Source organism: Schistocerca nitens, chromosome 4 (genome assembly GCF_023898315.1).
Source record: "Schistocerca nitens isolate TAMUIC-IGC-003100 chromosome 4, iqSchNite1.1, whole genome shotgun sequence".
Taxonomy (NCBI): Eukaryota; Metazoa; Arthropoda; class Insecta; order Orthoptera; family Acrididae; genus Schistocerca; species Schistocerca nitens.
In genome coordinates this window covers 874477727-874498423 of record NC_064617.1, presented here as the reverse complement: position 1 = coordinate 874498423, position 20697 = coordinate 874477727, and the positions used below count along the sequence as shown (strand labels likewise).

Genomic DNA, 20697 nt, shown 5'->3' with positions numbered 1-20697 from the left:
TGACACAACATTAATACATTATGGCTGCACATCCACTACTTAACACTGCCTGCTTACAGCTCACACCTGACGGGTTGAATTCATATCTGTTATTTTCAGTTGTCAGTTCAAGCTACCAGTGCAGCTACTATGCTGGCGTTGTTTGTATGTCTGGAATGAAATCGGTTACAGAACTTTTTGGACAGACTGTGTAAGATGTTATATGAGACGTAAATATGACTTTTTTATTATGCAATAGGGAAAGTAAAACATTAGGGGAGTAAAAAGAAAAAAAAAGGATATTAAATTAAATAAATTTAGTTTATATGTGATAACACTATTTCACTTGATATGTTATGAAATTTGCTTTAGAGAATGTGCCAACTGAAAAAACAGTATAATAAGAAATATGATTCTTTAAAAACGAGCGAATACTAGTGACAACCTGGTTTCTGTCAAAATAGAAAATTCATGATTGAAACTAACAAATAAAATATAGAGGGCTTCTTGCAGGTTAAAAACTTAAAAAAAAAAAAAAAAAAAAAAAAAAGAAGAAGAATGAAGCACGAGACACGTGAAATGCACTAAAAATTTGAAATAATACTTTCTTCAGAAGAAAATATTTACAGTTGTCAACCATTCAGTTGTGCTTAAGAGAGTATTTGTTCTCAGAATTGAAGTTAGAGAAGCAGTATATCGAGGATAAATATTTTGGTTGATAAGGAGAAGGAGAATACTGAGTAAAACATTCTCACCAAGCAGTGGCAGGAGAACACACGTACATAAATGCATGCATACAGGTTTAACTTATGCAAGCTTTTGGAGCCAGTGGCTCCTTCTTTTGGCAGAAGAGTTGAAGGGAAAGGGAGAGATGTGAAGGGAAAGAACTGCAGATGTTTAAGAAAATGGGTACAGTTCAGAAAAGTCACCCAGAACCCCAGGCGAGGGGAGACTTACTGGATGGGTTCTGGGTGACTTTTCTGAACTGTAGCCATTTTTTTAAACCTCTCCAGTCCTTGTCCTTCACCCCTCTTCCTTCCCCTTCAACTCTTCTGCCAGAAGAAGGAGCCACTGGCTCCAAAAGCTTACGTAAGTTAAACCTTTGTGTGTGTGTGTGTGTGTGTGTGTGTGTGTGTGTTGTCCTGCCGCTGCTTGCTAAGTAGATATTTTTGTCTATCCAGTTACATTATATTGTCAAAAATTCATTATTTTTGTTGTTATAGAATTTATTCTGAAATATAAGTTTGTCAGTAATTTTAAATCACTGTATTTACATAAGGAATAGTGTGTGTAAAGAGCTTTCTAGAGGGATCAATATGTAGTACTCCATTTGTTAATCCCAGAATCAGTCTTTCACTCTGCAGCAGGAAGTGCACTGTCCTGAAATTTTCTGACATTTTGAAACTGTTTGGTGGGCCCGGACTTTAACTTGGAGCACTGCCTTTCACAGGAAGTGCTGTTACCAGCTGAGCAATCCAAGCATGATTCACGATCTGTCCTCACAGCTTTGCTTCCAGCAGTACCCCACCTCCCAAATGTCCCAACATTGATCCCTGACCCACTACCTGGTTTTAATCTACCAGAGACTTTAAATGGATTTGATAACTGCATAAATTGTAGATGTCATAACTGCACCAGATCGCAGTGTGTGCACTGTTAGACTCAGATTATTTAGTGTATTCAGTGTAATGAGTAGGAAATGGAGAAGAAATTGATACTGTGGAAGTAGTTCATATTGATAAGAAAACTGATGAGCTTTCTTAGGCCAGCCAAAAGTAAAATGGGATAATTTAGTAGATGAGAGAGGTAGGAAAAATTGGCAAAAAGAATTGACTCTTGAATCTTTAAGTTTCCTAATTTGTCACATATTTATGTTGCTATTTTTGCATCTTTTTGATAGTGAATAAATACCATATTTACCCTCATACGAAGAGCTTTTTTTGTGAAATTCACCATTTGAGGGGGAGGGGGCAGGGTCTTTTTACATTCAAAGATTAATTTATTGTTGCTGAGGTCAACATTTTTATTTTGTGTAATAGATTAACATAGGGGTCGAAGAGTTCAGAAGGGTTTGAGGGAGAACAGTTATGCCAGCTTGGCAGGGAACTAGGATGAGTGTAGATAGGGGAATGATGATAGGGCAGCAAATTTCACTGTGGTGTGGGCCTTGGAATGTATACAGTGTACCTTGACTTTTTGTGAATGTCTGCCGGGTTCAAACTGCAGTTTGCCTGAATCCACTTGTAGTCAGAACTGAACTGACTACAAAATTGGACAAATATTCAACAATAATATACATTTCTGCTGGAGATGATAAAAATTTAGGTATGGACCAGTGGCATACCTGTGTGTTCAATGCAGCAGTGTTCTCAATGGTCATGTGAAATAGGATGGGAACAGAAGAGGGTTTGTCAGCTGCTGGTTCCATGCATCCATTGAGAAAGTTGCTGGCAGGCATGTTTGAAAGAAAGAGATGAAGCAATATTATCACATTCTCATGTCAATAGAGACGTGAAATCCACTATTTATTTGGGAAAAACAACTGTGTTAGCATGTCCTGTTCACAGGTCCCACTGTAACCACAACTTTGGAAATTGCAACATATCCAGAAAAAACAGTACAGTACAGTGTGTTTGAAAAAGAACTCCCTAGTTTTAATGTCCTAGAATCTGTACAAAGTGACATACACTATTCTAGTTTGTGTTGTTTGACTATCTACTCTCCAGGTTTGGCTCCCCTGCAGTCCAGGCCTGCGTGCAGTGCAGTGCAACTCGGCTACAATGTGTACTCCGCAACAGAAAGCACAGTGTGTTATTTGGCTTGTGAAAACTGAGTCAGTTATAACTGTGCAATGTAATTTTAGGTGTCAGTATGGTGGTGAATCACCTACAGCAAAAACTATCCATCATGGGCTAAAGTCTTTCAAGGAAACTGATAGTGTTTTAAAAGCAAAATCACCAGGTGGACTGAGAACTTTTGATGATGTTGTTGAACAGATCCGTGATTTGTGTGGTCGGAGCCTGAAAAAGTCATTCGCCAGATGTAGTCTACAATTAGGCATGCCTAAACGTACTGTGTATGATGATGTGTGTAAAAGACAAGTTGTGCGCCTACAAATTGCAACTGTTACATGAAATAAAACCTACTGATAAAACAAAAGATATGTTTGCTGTTGACTTTCTACACTGAATTGATGATGATGATGTTAATTTTTTAAAAACAATTCTCTTTTCTGATGAGGCTACATTTCATGTCAGTGGAACAGTTAATCATCATAACTGCAAAATTTGGGGGGCAAAGCATCCACATGAAGTTATTCAGAATCAACATAATCTCTGAAAGTTAATGTCTGGTGTGGTTTGATGGAAGATTGTGTGATTAATCTTTTCATTTTTGTAGAAAAAACAATAAGTGGGGACGTTAACAGTGACATGTTGACAGAGTATGTCTTTCCCCAAATGGACGATATTGAGGTGGAAAAGGGGCTTGTGTTTTTCCAACAAGATGGCACCCCATCTCATTAGAGTAACCATGTGCATGCAGCTCTTGTCACTTGCTTTCCAGGAAGGTGGATAGGCAGGGCTGGCCCAATACCTTGGCCACCACAAAGCCCACACTTAACCTCACTGGACTTTTTCTTTTGGAGCCACATAAAAAATGCTGTGTGGAGTGAAATGATCAGAGACATCAATCATTTACAGGAAAGAATCATCACAGCGGTTGGGACAGTTACACCTGAAGGTGAATACATGGCGAGAAGAGGAATACCATCTTGACGAGTGCAGGGCAACAAATGGATTCCACGTTGACATCTACTAACATTAAACAAAACTTGAAGGAATTCTCTTTCATGATATGTACTCATTGATGTAATTATTCATTAATTTCCCCATTAAATTTATACTTAAAACTAGGGAGCTCTTTTTCAAACACCCTGTATTTGTGACAGTAAAGATTATAACTTTTATTGTGGCTCAAACATGTAAATTCACTGCCTCTTTTCTCGCCTCACATTTGATTAGGTAAAACTGTCATCTCAGGTAATCATGACAATGACTAAAAATGGTGATACCACAGGCAGAGATACTAAGCAAAAAAGGAAGTAAAGATATAAATTAACCATTTGTTTTTATTTATTTTATATCTCATTGTATTGTCAAAATGCAAGCAATTCACAAATGCCATAAGCCTAGAACAACTGTAATGTTAACTTCTTTAGTCGTATAAGTCATATCAGTAAAACAGTTTGTAATTTTCATTATTCAAAACATGTTAAGAATAATTTTTTCCCTAGGAGCCCCTTAAAAAATTTAAAAAAAAAATAAATAAATAAACAAATAAATAAATAAAAAGTGTGTGTGTGGGGGTGGGGATCTCGTTCTCAGGTAAATATGGTATACTATGTGTCAGTGTAATTGTTTTACAGGCTATTAATTGGCTGATTACTACAAAGGCTGGAAGAAGTTTCATCTTGCCCCAACACCTGGAGGCCTCTTTAAAATGTGCTGCTTCTGTGATACAAGATACCAACCTTTCAGCAGTGTTGGGCCAGACTCAACATGGCAGTTGGGTTGCCTCTGCTGTCAGTGCTTTGGTCCATTGCACTTTACATGTGCTTGAAGGATGTCAGTTACCTCAGCTCCCTAGAAGCCAAGGTAAGTGAAAAGCAATAAATTTATGTGAGGGTAATTGTCAAAAGAATGAAGCAGTTTTACGCGTGTTCTTCTGTTTCAGCTCTTGGTCCTGCTCTGGAGGATCCAGACATGCTTAGTATTGGCCATGCTTGTTGTCAGATGGCTACAATGGTATTCTGGCTTGAGCACTGCCATCTTGATGCCATTAAAATTGTCCCTGAATTTCTTCTCAAACCTATAATGTAAGAACATTATAAACACTGTAATTACATAATCAAAACAAGCAGGTTTCATCAAATGTTGTCAAACTATAATTAATTTGTCACAGTTGTTCCTTTTGCTTTATACCTCTTTGATAGATTTCATTAGGCATCTTTACTGCCAACACAGTTTGTAAATTAAGAAAGTGATTGACCTGTTTAAAACTGAATTCATTCTTTCTTCTCCTGTCTGTCTGATACGTCCTTTGGTTTGGAGGTGTGCAGAGTAGTACATTAGAATACATACTTTCTTACTGTTACGTTTATTTTTACACAAAAAGTTATGGTTTTGAACATATGGTTTATACAATGTAAAGTACTTCATAAAGTAACAATATCGCTTACAAACTTTTGTTAAAACTCAGTTCCTTTCTTATATTTGCAGACAGGGAAGTTTCATTGTTCTAGGCGTAGGATATGGCACACAATCTTATGAAAAACTCTTCAGTTTTTCTGATATTAATAAAATCCACCCCAATTGTTTTTAAGTTGCATGTCAAGAACTAAACCAGGGTTGCCACAGATTCTGGAAATCAGGGAATTTCAAATGACAGGGAAACTTGAAAGGGGGAGGGGGGGAGGTACCACTGGAAAAATCTTGTTTTTGTCTCAGTAGATGAAATGGTTAGTTTACTGAGGCGTGTAGCTGAGTACATGCGCCATTTCCCTACTCCCTCATTACTACTGCTTCTTCACTTCCTACCGCTCCCCTCAGCTTGCTGTCAGTGCTGCCACCACTTCTTGCCGCTAGCCTAGCAGCTGCCGACGAGAGGCAGGGAGGTGTGAGGGATGGTTGTTTGGATCTGGTTCTCAGAGGCTGTATACACAGTGGCTGACAAAAGCTATGGCTGAAAATGTAGTTGTGAGAGTGTGATTGTCTTTTCTACATGCCTGCCTGTGGCTCAGCAATCATCTTTACAGTGACTTGCTACCTATCCTCATCATTATTGATTCTCAGGGTTCCATGACGGGCCAAAAACGCGGTCTCTTTCTGCGGGTATCTGTAATGGCTCGGGAATGCCGATCTGAAGCCATTCAGTTCCCACTAATGTGCAGGCCCTGCCCGTCAGATCTTGTCTCACCATCTGCCTGCAGGCCGAATCTGTTTGTGTGTGGCGTAATGCAGCGGATTTTCATGGTTTATCCATGGATTCAGGACTGTGGTGCTCCTCAGTAGGCCAGAGGCTGTAGGCAATGGGATTTCAGAAATTGCGACCATCTCGCCACAAGTACATTGTACTGTGTAGCGTTTTACAGACATTTTATTTGTTCTAGTACATTTTGGCACTTAAAAACATTTTAGAAAGTATGGACGATGAGAAGAAGAAAATTGTGTCAGTCGCTGGCGGTTTGTATGCTATGTACTCATGTATTTCTTGAAAGAAAAATCATAAAATAACAGACATAACACAATGGGTAATAATAGACAGTAAAAACCATAGTAGAACCAACATTTTATTGGCGGTCACCTACAGTGTTGGTTTACGTAAATCTTTCCTGCCTTGTACATTTCTTTCTCAACGCATACTTTTTTCTGAGGTTATTTCTGAAATCAGTGAAGGTATTTTAAATCTGTCTGGCAACTTCAAGAAAGTGCATATTTTTGTCACCAAATGTGTTTCATTTTATTGAAACAAAATAACGTCAGTGGTCTTAATGAAACAATCATACCATTTGGCTTGCTTTCTCCATCTAAAAACAGTTCATTACAAAAGATATTGGTGTTAGTACTTCAGATTTTTGCTCACATCAGGAAACACCCTTTGCGTGCAAGTTTTTTTTTTTTGGATACTTCCTTGTTTGTAAAAACTGATTGTCAACTTATGCCTTAACTTACCCTTGATATCTGAAAATGTGTCAGGCAAAAATGCTAAAACATGTCTGGAGATCAGGGAATTTCATTTGGGGAAACTTGTGGCAACCTTGTAAACTTTTGGAGGACAAACATCAAAGTGTTATCAAAAAGCAAAATGATAACCACTGCATGTGACCTGTGTTTGAAACAAAAAACCATTTTTCAATGTCTTTCGCATTTATGTATTGTGTCAGTATTAGTTTCATCAGATTCATCTATGCACTTCATACATAAAGTTAATCATTCATCTACCATCACTCTCTTCAAACAGTACTATTTTATATCCATCTAATTTTAATTTCAATACCAGAGAAGGAAATTTACTACTCACCATATAGCGGAGATGCTGAGTCACGATAGGCACAATAAAAAGATTCACACAATCATAGCTTTCGGCCATTACGGCCTTTGTCAGCAGTAGACACACACACACACACACACACACACACACACACACACACACACACACACACACAACTTTCACACACGTCTGCAGTCTCAGAGAGCTGAAACTACACTGCGAGCAGCAGCACCAGTGCATGATGGGAGTGGCGACTGGGAGGAGGCTGGGGCAGGGAGGGGGAGGGATAGTATGATGGGAGTGGTGGACAGTGAAGTGTTGCAGTTTAGACGGAGGGTAGGAGAGAAGGTGGGGACCGGGGGAGGGGGTTGTAAGTATCGAAAAGGAGAGAAACATAACAGAATTAAAACACTGGGTGTGGCGGTGAAATGATGACAGTGTAAGTGCTGGAATGGGAACAGGGAGGGGGCTGGAGGGGTGAGGACAGTGACTAATGAAGGTTGAGGGCAGGAGGGTTGCAGGAATGTAGGATGTGGAAAGTTTCCACCAGCACAATTCAGAAAATTTGGTGTTGGCGGGAAGGATCCACATGGCACAGGCTGTGAAGCAGTCATGGAGATGAGGGATATCATGTTTGGCACCATGTTCAGCAACAGGGTGGTTCACTTGTTTCTTGGCCAGAGTTTGTCGGTGGCCATTCATGCGGACAGACAGCTTGTTGGTTGTCATGCCTACGTAGAATGCAACACAGTGGTTGCAGCTTAGCTTGTAAATCACATGACTGTTTTCACAGGTAGCCCTGCCTTTGATTGGATAGGTGATGTTAGTGTCCGGACTGGAGTAGGTGGTGGTAGGAGAATGTATGGGACAATTCTTGCATCTAGGTCTATTACAGGGGTATGAACCATGAGGTAAGGGAATGGTAGCAGGAGTTGTGTAGGGATGGACGAATATATTGTGTAGGTTTGGTGGACAGTGGAATACCACAGTAGGAGGGGTGGGAAGGATAGGGGGCGGGACATTTCTCATTTCAGGGAACGACCAGAGGTAATCGAAACCCTGGCGGAGAATGTAATTCAGTTGCTCCAGTCCCATATGGTACTGTGTTACAAGGCGAATGCTCCTCTGCGGCCAGACTGTGGGACCTTGGGAGGTGGTGGGAGACTGGAAAGATAAGGCACAAGAGATTTGTTTTTGTACAAGGTTGGGGGGATAATTACAGTCAATGAAGGCTTCCGTGAGACCCTCAGTATATTTAGAGAAGGACTGCTCGTCACTGCAGATGCGACGACAATGGGTGGCTAGGCTGTACGGAAGGGACTTCTTTGTATGGGATGGGTGGCAGCTGTCGAAGTGGAGGTATTGCTGGTGGTTAGTAGGTTTGATATGGACGGATGTACTGATGTAGCCATCTCTGAGGTGGAGGTCAACATCTAGGAAGGTGGCTTGTTGGGTTGAGTAGGACCAGGTGAAGCAAATGGGGGAGAAGTTGTTGAGGTTCTGGAATGTGAATAAGGTGTCCTCACCTTCAATCCAGATAGCAAAGATGTCATCAAAGAATCTTAACCAGGTGAGGGATTTACGATTCTGGGTTTTTAGGAAGGATTCCTCTAGATGGCCCATGAATAGGTTAGCATAGGATGGTGCCATGCGGGTGCCCATGGCCGTACCACGGATTTGTTTGTAGGTAATGCCTTCAAAGGAGAAGTAATTGTGGGTGAGGATGTAGTTGGTCATGGAGACTAGGAAGGAGGTTGTTGGTTTGGAATCCATAGGGCATCTGGAAAGGTAGTGTTCGATAGCAGTAAGGGTATGGGCATCAGGAATGTTAGTGTACAGGGAGGTGGCATCAATAGTGACAAGCAGGGCACCATGTGGTAAAGGGAAAGAAACTGTGGAGAGTCGGTGGAGGAAATGGTTGGTATCTTTTATATAGGATAGGTTCTGGTAAATAGGTTGAAGGTGTTGGTCTACAAGAGCAGCAATTCTCTCAGTGGGGGCACAGTAACTGGCCACAATGGGGCGTCCTGAGTGGTTGGGTTTATGGACTTAAAGAAGCATGTAGAAGGTGGGAGTGCGGGGAGTGGTAGGGGTAAGTAGAGAGATGGACTCTGGGGAGAGGTTCTGGGATGGGCCTAAGGATTTGAGTAGTGACTGGAGATCCTGCTGGATTGCTGGAATGGAATCACTGTGGCATGGTTTGTAGCTGGAAGTATCTGACAGCTGACAGAATCCTTCTGCCACATAATCCTTGCGTTTCAAAACAACATTGGTGGAGCCTTTGTCTGTTGGTAGTATTATAAGATTGGGGTCAGTTTGTAGATGGTGGACTGCGGTTTTGTCTGCGGATGTAAGGTTAATATGCATGTTGAGGGATTTGGAGAATGATGGTGAGGCAAGGTTCGAGGATAAGAAATTCTGGAAAGTTAACAGGGGGTGGTTTGGAGGCAGTGGGGGTGGATCACGGTTGGATGGAGGAGTGAACTGAGATAGGCAGGGTTCAGTATTGGTCTGTGGTTGAGTCTGATTGGTTGGGTTGGTGGTGAAAAAATGTTTCCAGTGTAGGGACCGGGAGAAGGAGAGATGGTCTTTAACTAGTCCTGCATGGTTGAAATTGGGAGTGGGGCAAAAGGTGAGGCCTTTGGAAAGGACTGATATTTCTGTGGGACTAAGGCTTCTGGAGGAGAGGTTCATGACTGTGTTGCAGGTCTGTTTAGGTTTTGGGTTCTGTGTGATGGTGGGAGGGAGTTTAGGAGGGTGGGGTAGGTGTAGTAGGTCTGCGAGACAGGCTTTGTCAGCTATGAGGGGGCGTGGAGGAGGTTTGGAGGTTGTTGTAGCAGTGGTGGACAGTGGTACTCCGAGGCGGGAGTAGGAAGTGAGCAGGATGGAGAGCTTTTTGAGGTGGTGTTGTGCATGTTGCTCTAGTTCCTGCAGGGCAAGAGTTTCAATGTGTGTTATAGGTTCCAGGAATTTGGGATTACATAGCAGGAGAATTTTGTAGATGGAGAGAAGGTACTGCAAGGAGGATTGGGCTTGGTTGATATGGTTTTGCAGGACTATGTTGGTGAGGGCTAAGGATTGGCGGAATCTGAACAGGTGGAGGTCATTGTGGAAGGAGGGGTGGCCACCAGAGATGGGTAATTTGATGGTATGCCCATTTGGGGGGATTTCATGAGCCAAGCAACAACACAGGAACAGTATGTGGGATGGATCTGGCTAGGGATAAGGGAACTTTTCTGTATTGATGCAGATGGACGGAGCAAGGATCCATGGTGGTGCAAAAATGCGAAAAAGTATCGAAGAAAGTAGAATTATGTCTGAAAAATTATGCACAAATACACCCAAATACATGTGAAAAGTACGAAAAGGGCGTAATGGATGCACAGGGGGGGAAAAAAAGTGATGCAGTCTGAGGAAGGCAAAAACTCACTAAAATTGGCACGAAGTCACAAAGGTCAAAGTAGAGAATAACTAATCATTACTAAATATATGTATATTACTGTGGGTAGCAGGTTTGAGGCGGATAAGCACAAAGAAGGGGGACGGCAGATGTGACTGGATGAGGTGGATTTAGTGGGTGCGAACAGGGTAGAATAGAGAAAGTGTGGGGGGAAGGGGGGGGGGGGTTCATACTTAGAGATGTAAGATCATGTGGCACTGGAAAAGTGCGGGAGATAACAAGCAAAAATATGGGAACTAACACAGGGAGCGTGATCAGTTTGAAGGTATAGGCTTAATTATATCGGCAGCAGTAATGTGGGACATAAGATGCTGCACCAACAATCAGCGTGGTCTTGAGTCCGTCTGTTGCACACGGCCGAGTCAGTTGATACAGTGTAGCTCATAAGTAGAGCGTGCAGAGCGGTTCGTAAGGCAACAAGAGAAAAACAGGAAAGAAAAAAAAAAGAAGGTTGGACATTGAGTATAGCGATGCAAAAGAAAGTAGTTACAAAGGAAAACAGCACAGGGTTAGCATCAAAGAAAAGCCGTCAGGCAAAAATCAAACAATGGAAAATCCAGGATTTAAGTTTTTATTGTGCCTGTCGCGACTCAGCATCTCCGCTATATGGTGAGTAGCAACTTTCCTTCTCTGGTATTGTTACATTCCCTCCTGGATTTTCCATTGTTTAATTTTAATATCAAGTATTACATATGCATAACGGAGGATAGTGCACAATTACAAAAGTAGTTAATAACACTAGGCAAATTTTCAATCATTCTACACTGCTTGACAAAAAGAGTGAAGCATGTGGAAGACATGGTCAAATGTCAGTGTAATTTCCAACATGTACACACCACCAATGGGTATGTAAATTATTAAAGTTATATTCCTCTGCAGCATATAAAATGACCAACACAGTGCCTTAGTGTTGGTTGCGCTTAGTGTTGTTACCAGGACTGGTTGGGTATATAATAGGTTTGATGTTGGGTGATCATTATAAAGGACATGGTGATGATGCCTACTCTTCAAGGACAGCATTATCATCATCTGGGAGAGACCAGAAGGGGCTTCATTGTGGTTCTCCATTTGGCCATCTGATTGAATCCTGCAGTATCCAAATATGTGAAGCATTTGAATGTGGCCGTTGGCTGATACTGGACTGCACGGGTATGTGAGGGCAGATGTACTATCAGCAAGGTTTCGCTCAACTACATGTGAGAAACACAGGGGAGGATTGCTGTATTTTGCACTAAGCGTATCGTAACCCCTTCGCATCTGCGCCTACCATCTGACTGTTTGAGTACAAGTAATAGACTCCCTGCAACATTCTACTTCACCCTGAGCCATTGTTTGGAGGCTAGCAGCAGGTGGACTAGGGAGTTACTGAACCATACATGGGCCGCCATTAACACACAGAGTGGTTCTACGAGCAGGAAGCATGGACTGCTGATGAATGGCATCATATTGTTTTCATCAGTGGCTCGCGGTTTTGCAGTACTTCGAATGAACATCGCTGGTGAGTGTGGTGGCTACCTGAGGTGGGGTCCCATACAATGATGTTACTCTTGGTGTCATGGTGCAAGGACCCATCAGATTTGAATTCAGGTCACAGCTGTTAGTGATTAAGGGAACTTTGGAGGCACAGTGGTACAGCACAGATGTCCCACATCCTCATATGTTCATGAGTTGTGACAGTATTGTGGTGCCATTTTCCAATAGGACAGTGTTCGTCCACACAATACACATGTCTCCATGAACTGTCTGTATGGTTTTAAGGTACTCCCATGGCCAGCAAGATTCCCAAATTTGTCTTCAACAGAACATGTGAGGCCACCACAGAAGTCATCTCCACACCAGTGTCTGTATCCAGAATATCAAGGACCAGTCACAACAGTTACGTGTTGGCTCTTGCCACAGAAGAAGATACAATAGCTTTATGACATCCTTCCCAACCAAATAAGGACCATTGTCTGCAGGCCACAGAAGGTGCAATGTCATACTAGCAAGAGGGCTCATACTGACAAGTCCATTGTAAATTTTACTTGATTTTGTAATCACCAAAATAACAATAACAATATTATGAAAAGGATAGTTGCTACTCACCATACAGCGAAGATGCTGAGTCACAGATAGGCACAACAAAAAGACTGACAGAAAGTGAGCTTTCGACCAACAAGTCTTCATCAGGAACACACACACACACACACACACACACACACACACACGCGCGCGCGCGCGATCATGGTCTCCAGTTGTGTGTGTGTGTGTGTGTGTGTGTGTGTGTGTGGTGTGGTGTGGTGTGAGAGAGAGAGAGAGAGAGAGAGAGAGGGGGGGGGGGGGGGGGGTGTTGTGTTTGTGTGTGTATTGTCGATTTCCAACAAAGGCCTTGTTGGTTGAATGCTCGCTTTCTGACAGTCTGTTGTGCCTTTCCTTTTCGTAATATTTTTGTAATCCATCCTGGATTTTCCATTGATGCAAATAACAATAACAATATTTTGTTTCATCCTCCCCTTCTGGGTGCTTCATTCTTTTTTTGTCAGGTAGTGTATATTGGCAAGTGCATAGTATTTATTCAAATTCTTTGCAAGCAATTCATGACAGTAAATTCCCCTCCTTGTGTTTAAAAAATTTAACAGCATTCTGTATAATATGTAAACTGTGTAGAGAGTGTTTTAGGACATCAGCATCAAACTTCGAGAAATGATAGGTTACACAAAGAGGATAATTAGTTGTTAACGAACTTATAGTATGTGTCCTTAAGGTTATAATAATGATTAACTACAGTTGTACAAAAATTACTGTTTATTGTTATTATTAGGCATGTTCTGGCAATAATTTATATGAATGGTTCAAGCAAGCTATCTTTCACCTCAATACAAACTGCATACCTTTGTATCAGTGCCTGTCCAGCTCTGGAGAGCTTGTCATGGTCCTGTCAGATTTGTTGGAATGCATCAGTGATTTGAACTATCAGCTCAGTTCTAGTGGCTGTTTGAGTAACATAAACTGTACTCTTTACATGCACTCAAAGAAAATAATCAAGTCAGGTGAATGTTTCAGCCACTCAGCAGCTCTTCCTCGACTTATCAAATGTTTCCCAAAATCAACAGTTAGCTGTGCTCATGCATCAACACTGAAATGTGCTGGGACTCCATGATGCTATTACCAGAAGGCTCTAGGTGCAGCAAGAGGTAGATTGTCCAGCAATACTGGAAGTGTGGTCTGCAGGAACTGTAAGTAAGGGCTCCAGTTAACATAGGTGGCAGTATTACAGGATCTAAAAGATGATTATTCCCAATTCTTACCTTTACGTTTATGGAGAACCTTTATTGGTGTGACCTAACACCAACCACGTTCGAGTTCTCGTCACCCCAGATGTGGCTGTTCTTGCTGTTAAAATGACATAAAGGAGGCGTCATCTGTAAATAAAACATGTGTGGAAGGCAACATCATCTGGTGTACAAACCACTGCACAGACTATGTAGGATGTGGTTAATCAGCTGGTTGTAAAACCTACACAATTTGAAGATGGTACATCTGTAGGTTGTACTCCCATAGAATGGGCTGTAGCACATATACCACTTGAAGATTGATTGATATATTTATAGTTCGCTTCACCCTCAAGTTCTGGTATTTTCACATCACATCTACCAGCACCAACATGTTTAGAATGTGAATCCCCTTTTTCTCATGTGTGTCCATGAATTTCTGCAAAGGTACTGTGTTGTGGGTGTCTTCTGTTAGGGAACCGATTTTCATAGATACAAAGAACTGGTCTTTCATTTCCCCTCATCTCACTGTAACACACAATCAAGTCAGTGAGCTCATCAAATCCTTACTTGCTGTTACTAACAGCAAGAAAACCTGAATTCAGGACTAGTAAGATGATATACACTGAAGGTAAAGTATTACAAGAATGCAAGCTGGATGCAGCACTGGTAAGATGCAGTCTGGTGAAAGTATTACAACACAAACTGATTGCTGGAACTGGTATGACTTCCCAGAATAACAATCTCACTAGGAGCTGTGCAGCGGGTTGCTAGATGGTGGTGCCCATCACGACCGTGCGCATAACTCGTAAAGAGAGGACAAAATATATGAAATGTGATCAGAAAGTAATGGAAATTTTTGCTTGTCATAAAGAATCTGTATTTATTCATGAACATCAACTTTGTCCCCCTTAAATATAATACATTTGTACCAATACTTTTTCCGGCCTTGGAAGCGGTTGTGGAACTCACTTTTCGTTATGGTTTGAATTCCTTCAGTGATTCTGTTTTTATCTCATCAGTGGTGGCAAAATGATGGCCTTTTGTGGTTCTCTCCAGCCTCAAGAATAGAAAGAAGATACAGAGGCTGAGGCAACATAATGGTTTTTTTTTTTTTTTTTGGCCACAAAAATCATGAACAAGCATTGAAGTGTGAACAGAAGCATTATCATGATGCAATTTCCAAGAGTAGTTTTTCCACAGTTCTTGTCATTTTCTTTGGGCTGTTTCACGGAAATGGTGCCTAACTTCCAGACAATGTTTGTTATTGACCGTATAATATAAGGCAGGAATACATGATGCACTGTTCCATTGTAATCAAAGAATACAGTGAGAAGGACCATCACATGTGACTGAACTCGTCAAATTTTTTTTCGGTCTTGGACCTTCAGGTAGTTTCCACTGGGATCGTTATACCTTGGTTTATACATCACACCCGTAAACCCATGTTTCATCACCCCTTACAATCTTCTTTAGAAGTTACGGTTTGTTGTCGACTTCATTCAGCAATTCCTGACTGAAGTCACTTTTGGTCGAAATTCAACAATATAGGAAAAAACTATGCTGCTACGTACTTCATCCCCAAAACATAAAAAAAATAAAAATAAAAATAAAAAAATTGCTTGGCATGAGCCAAAGAATATGCCGACATCACTACCAACCTCTTTGATTGAGATTCAGGGATTTTCCAGAACCATTTTCTTTACTTCTTCCGTCTTGCCATCAGTAATTAAAGTGGTAGGGCACCAGGGCAGTTATCATCTCCAACATCTTCTCAACCCTCTTTGAAACATTTATACCACTCATAAATTCTCGTCTTACTGATAGTAGATTCACCAAAACCCACAGTCAACATTTCAAATGTGGTGCTGCACTTTATTCCATTTTTCAAGCAAAATTTAATGAATATTGTTTGATCCATCTTTTTCTGAAGTAAAAATTAATGAAGCACTCCAAAACACACACAAATTTTTTGACTGTCAGTAATGAACAGAGTATTCAAAACAGTTGAAAATACAAGCATACATCAGGAACATGTGTACCAGCAAGGTAAAACATATTTTGAAAATTGAGTGTATAAAGCCTGTGAAATAAAAAATTCCCTATACTTTTTGATCACACCTCATATATATTCCGTAATGAAAAAAAAAATCGTCGTCTTTGTGTGATCTAGCATCACTCAATGTTAAACACCTTGTAGATCATAGTAACAGCTTATAATAACTTCAATATTAAAAAGCTTTCATGAGGCAAGCCCACATCATAAAAAGAGGAACATTTTAGACTACGTAAGGTGAGATATATGAGGTAGTTGAATTTTACGTCTTTTGAAAGGTAAGTTTTTCTTTTAGAAGAAGCTGCTTTTTATACCTTCTACTTGAAGATAGATCAGCTATTCATATTCACACTTGCCCCATTTCTTCTCCACTGATGATATTGGATTTTATCTAACAGCCTAATTTGTTTTTCAAATGTATTGTGTTATTTTTATTTTGCAAAAAAGCACTTTGTTTTCTGTTTAGGAAACTGATAGTGTGTTTATCGCGCATGCCCCTAATCAACTCGTACGTTATCACACCACCGGATGTCTGGCGACATGGATGGCAAGTGGAACTGAAAGGACCAGCAAAGACTCATGTCCCACCAATCCCTGTGGAGTACCTTCAGGATATTGATTTGTTGCAGCAGCTAATTTTCCGGTTTGTACTGATCTCTTACTGAAGTTTGTGAATATTCACTCATTAATTATTTTAGGTGCTTTGCAAGTATTTGAGCTTATCGGTTAATGTTCTACTCAATAGCACACACACATATATCTACATCTACACCTGCAGCTACAGTTATAGATACTCCAGACCACAGTGAAGTGCATGGCGGAGGGTACTTAACAAAGTACCACATGTTAGGGTTTCTTTCCATTCGAGTAACATATGGAGTGCAGGAAGAAAGGCTGTGTAAATCCCTCTGTGTGTCCTGCAGTTAGTCTCACTATTTCTTCAAGGTCCCAACAGGGGTGGTGTGTGTGTGTGTGTGTGTGTGTGTGTGTGTGTGTGTGTGTGTGTGTGTGTGTGTACGCGCGCGCGCGCGTGTGCGTGTGCACGCGCACTGAAGAATATCTCTGAGATTCTTCACATAATACTACTCCTTGAAACTCTGTAAATTGGTGTTTGTGAGATAGTTGGTGCCTGTCTTCAAATTCGAGCAAATTTAGATTTTTCTATATTTCCATGATTCTCTCCTGTGACTGAATTAAAACTGTAAATGTTAACAGTTCATGTTCTCTTCTTTGTATATGTACTGTATCTCCAGTTACTGCTGTTTGGTGTATGTCCCACAGATTTGAGCAGTAATCTTAGATGGGACACAAATGATTTGTAAGCAGTTGAATCCATTCCATTTCTTATATCTACAAATTGTCTCGCCAGATTATTTATATGAGTTGACAGGTTCCACTTGTGACTCATTTATGTTATAGTCAGAGGATACTACTTTTCGTAATTTTATTAAGTGTTGTACAGTTTTACATTTATGAATATTTAAAACAAGTTCCCAGTAGACCCTACAGTTTTCAACCATATGCCATAAGTCTGGGAAGTCACAGGCTAGTTTGTCACAGGACCTTCAAAGTCTCTGGTTCAAGCCTTCCACTCAGCTCAGATTGGGAAGTCCCAATCAGTTCTGGGACCAATGCTGCATATTATGAGCTCCATTGAAAGTCTGTAAATGAGGATGGTCTTCTGAACCTTCTCTGCCAGACGCTGGAATGATTCAGGTTTGACACCATACTCAAAACACACCATCATGTGTTCCAACACATGTGCCATAACCTGAAGTTGGGTGCACCTTTTTCCCTTGATATTTGTCAGAATGGCCTCATCAGAATGTTGAATGTGGCCTCCAGAAATTCACCCAGAGTGCGCAAGACAATCCTTCCTGTCCCTAGCTGCCATTTCCGTAAAGGGCTCCATGGTTTGGTGTATGTTCAAACCACTAACAATTAACAGATTCCTTCCCTTTCACACTTGCTTCCTGTGACATGGGTCAGAGCAGGCTTCTCAACTGGTGCAATGTGCCTCTCTCACTCAGGTTCAGTTCGAGTGGAGGACAGCCCCTCAGGCTCGTTGGCTAGGGGGATGGATGAAGTGCCTCGAGTTTTCCCATTTCTGTCCTTCCCCAGTACAGGGCCCCTAGATCTACCACTTGCGATAAAGTGGGTGAGCAGTATTAAATTCTGTACTTTCTTCAGAGGAGACATTATTCATTATAGAGGATTGTACTTGCAAGTTCTGTTTAAGATCTGAAACTACAACAATACAATACTCAAGAAAACTGTGTGTGTAAATAATGAGATAAAAACTAAGGATTTAAGTTACAAATTCCTTGGTGCTAACTTTGAGTTCTGAACTTTTGTCAAGGCTATGCTCATTAACGGATTCAGGTAACAATGCAAAAAAGAGCGCAGTTGTACAACAGATGTTGCCCCCAACACTACTGCTGAAGTGTGAAAGTAAATGGAACTCATTGCGATAGTTATAATGTGCATAAAACACAATATTACAAAGCAGCAGTTCATTTTGTAAGAGTTAAGTTTACATCATAATCATAAAATTCCAGACACTGCCTTTTGTAAAAACAGTTCAGTGAGTGTAAAACTGGAAATGTTGCACTAATCATACAAATACTTTCACTGCAATGAGAAGGAAACAAGTTTCTGAAAATACATTGGTGCAAAAGTTTATTCAAATAAACTACTGTAGCTTATTGTTAATTACGAAATATTTTACATGTAACTATCGTAAGCGCCAAAAATATGAAATTAGGGAATATGTGGATTTGAAGAAGGATACTGATGCTATAATTTTCTAAGAAGCACAATTTTAGTTTACTATTAATGATACAGGGTGTTTATAAATTAGTTATACAAAATTAACCTTTGATTGCGAAAAAGATAAATAACTTACAGAAATGTTTGATACAGCACTAAATGCAGTGCATCTTCTAAATTTTTATTTAAACAAATGTTCAGTGTGGGTCTCATCTGTAATCATTTTCATGCCAAATCCTATGAAACAAGTCTTGATATATGGTGGCAACTATTTGTGTTATCCATTGTCACAGCCCATTGACGTTTCCCAGATGCAGAGGACGAACACTCAGTCTTTAACCCAGATAGTCTAGAATTATTTTATTTTATTTTTTTTTCAAAATTGATTTATATCTTATCTACATTCATTCACAAGGTTGTAAGGAAGAAAGTAAACCCCCCTGCGAGTTCGGGGGTAAGAATAAGCCCGCGGTATTCCTGCCTGTCTTAAGAGGCGACTAAAAGGAGTCTCAACTGTTTCGGCCTTTAATGTGATGGTCCCCATTGGGGTTTGACCTCCATTTTTCCAAATTCAACAGAAGTACGAGCCTTTTGGGGAAGGACACCTTACGTGGTGCACCATCAGTCCTCTGTGCCCTAAGACCTTGGCACTCTTTATCGTCTTGGCGTCATAATTGCACCCTCCATCCCTCATTTTGGGTATACACGCCTGATGGATTGTGTAAGTTACGCCCTTAGTGCGTCACCATCTGCACCCGCCATCACTATGGACTACCCATGGCACCCAAAATCCAGCACGGTAGCCAGCCCGTTGTGGTGGGGTCGTCATGCACCCTCTAGGTTGTAGCCCTCTGACAATACAGGGATCGTACTGCCGATGCCTGAGCTGACACCTCCCCACGTAAGCCAAGGAGTAGATGCCCGTCTCTTTGGGGCATCGGGACTCCCAGCAACGGCCATCCTGCCAGGTGGCCTTTGCTGTGGCTGGGTGGCGCCCGTAGGGAGAGCCCCTGGTCGAAGTGGGTGGCATCGGGGCGGATGTCCCGCAATGAAGCGGGTGAAATCTCAATCTGGTGGTCGCCCGACCGCCAATGTCTCTAAGCGTGGTAAGGTGGAATTTAGCGCTGTGACATGTAACCCCAACTTGTTCCCTTCCCTAGCCACACCATGGGAGGAACGTAGGGCTGCAGACAGACAGGAGCCATATTCACCGCGATACCTTGTATCCAGCAGAACTGATGGGGATTCGTTTTTGGGGACTAAGCTTCTTTTCTTTGTGCACAATCTCGAAGATAAGTTTGGGGAAGTGGCGTCTCTTTCCAAAATGAGGAGCGGGGCCATTCTGATACAAGTAGCTTCATCTGCACAGTCCCGGGCATTACTCGCCTGTGAGAAGCTCGGTGACATCCCCGTTACCGTCACACCCCATAAGTCCTTAAATTTAGTCCAAGGCATTATTTTTCATAAAGATCTTCTGCTACAGTCTCATGACGAGCTACGGGAGAACCTGGCACGACGAGGTGTACACTTTGTCCGTCGTGTCTTTAGGGGGCCCAAGGATAATAGGGTCACTACCGGTGCCTTCATCCTGGCCTTTGAGGGCGACTGCTTGCCTGAGAAGGTCAAGGTCATGATCTACCGGTGCGATGTCAAGCCCTATATCCCGCCCCCTATGCGATGCTTCCAGTGCTGGAAATTTGGACACATGTCCTCCAGGTGCACTGCCAGCCCCACGTGTCGTGATTGTGGACGACCTTCGCATCCTAATGCTCCATGTGCTCCGCCTCCCACCTGCGTTAACTGTGGGGAGCATCATTCTCCCTGCTCACCAGACTGTGCAGTCTACCAACGAGAGCGGAAGATACAAGAAATTAAGACCTTGGACCGTTTAACTTACCAAGAGGCAAAGAAGAAGCTGGAACGACTCAACCCCACACCTATGTTGAGGAGTTATGCTACCGTCACACTGACGCCACCAGTTCCCGCAAAGACTCCCTTCTCCGTTGGCCCACAGAGTAATCAAGTTACGCCTGCCCCACCGCTGGTATGGGCCACTCTCTCTTCCACTACTCCTGAAATGCCCAGTTTGGGAGCAGTGCGGCCCGAACAACCGGGGATGTCAGTCCCCACCT

At 41.7% G+C, this 20697-nt stretch overlaps 1 protein-coding gene across 1 annotated transcript in view; it reads left to right on the top strand.

The window, feature by feature from the left end:
• Positions 1-20697, top strand: part of LOC126253366 (huntingtin-like) — a 549449-nt gene that overhangs the window by 383062 nt on the left and 145690 nt on the right. The window contains exons 37-39 of the mRNA XM_049954640.1: positions 4406-4634; positions 4714-4855; positions 16263-16439. Coding sequence (XP_049810597.1) covers positions 4406-4634; positions 4714-4855; positions 16263-16439 — 548 coding nt within the window. The remainder of the gene's footprint in view (positions 1-4405; positions 4635-4713; positions 4856-16262; positions 16440-20697) is intronic.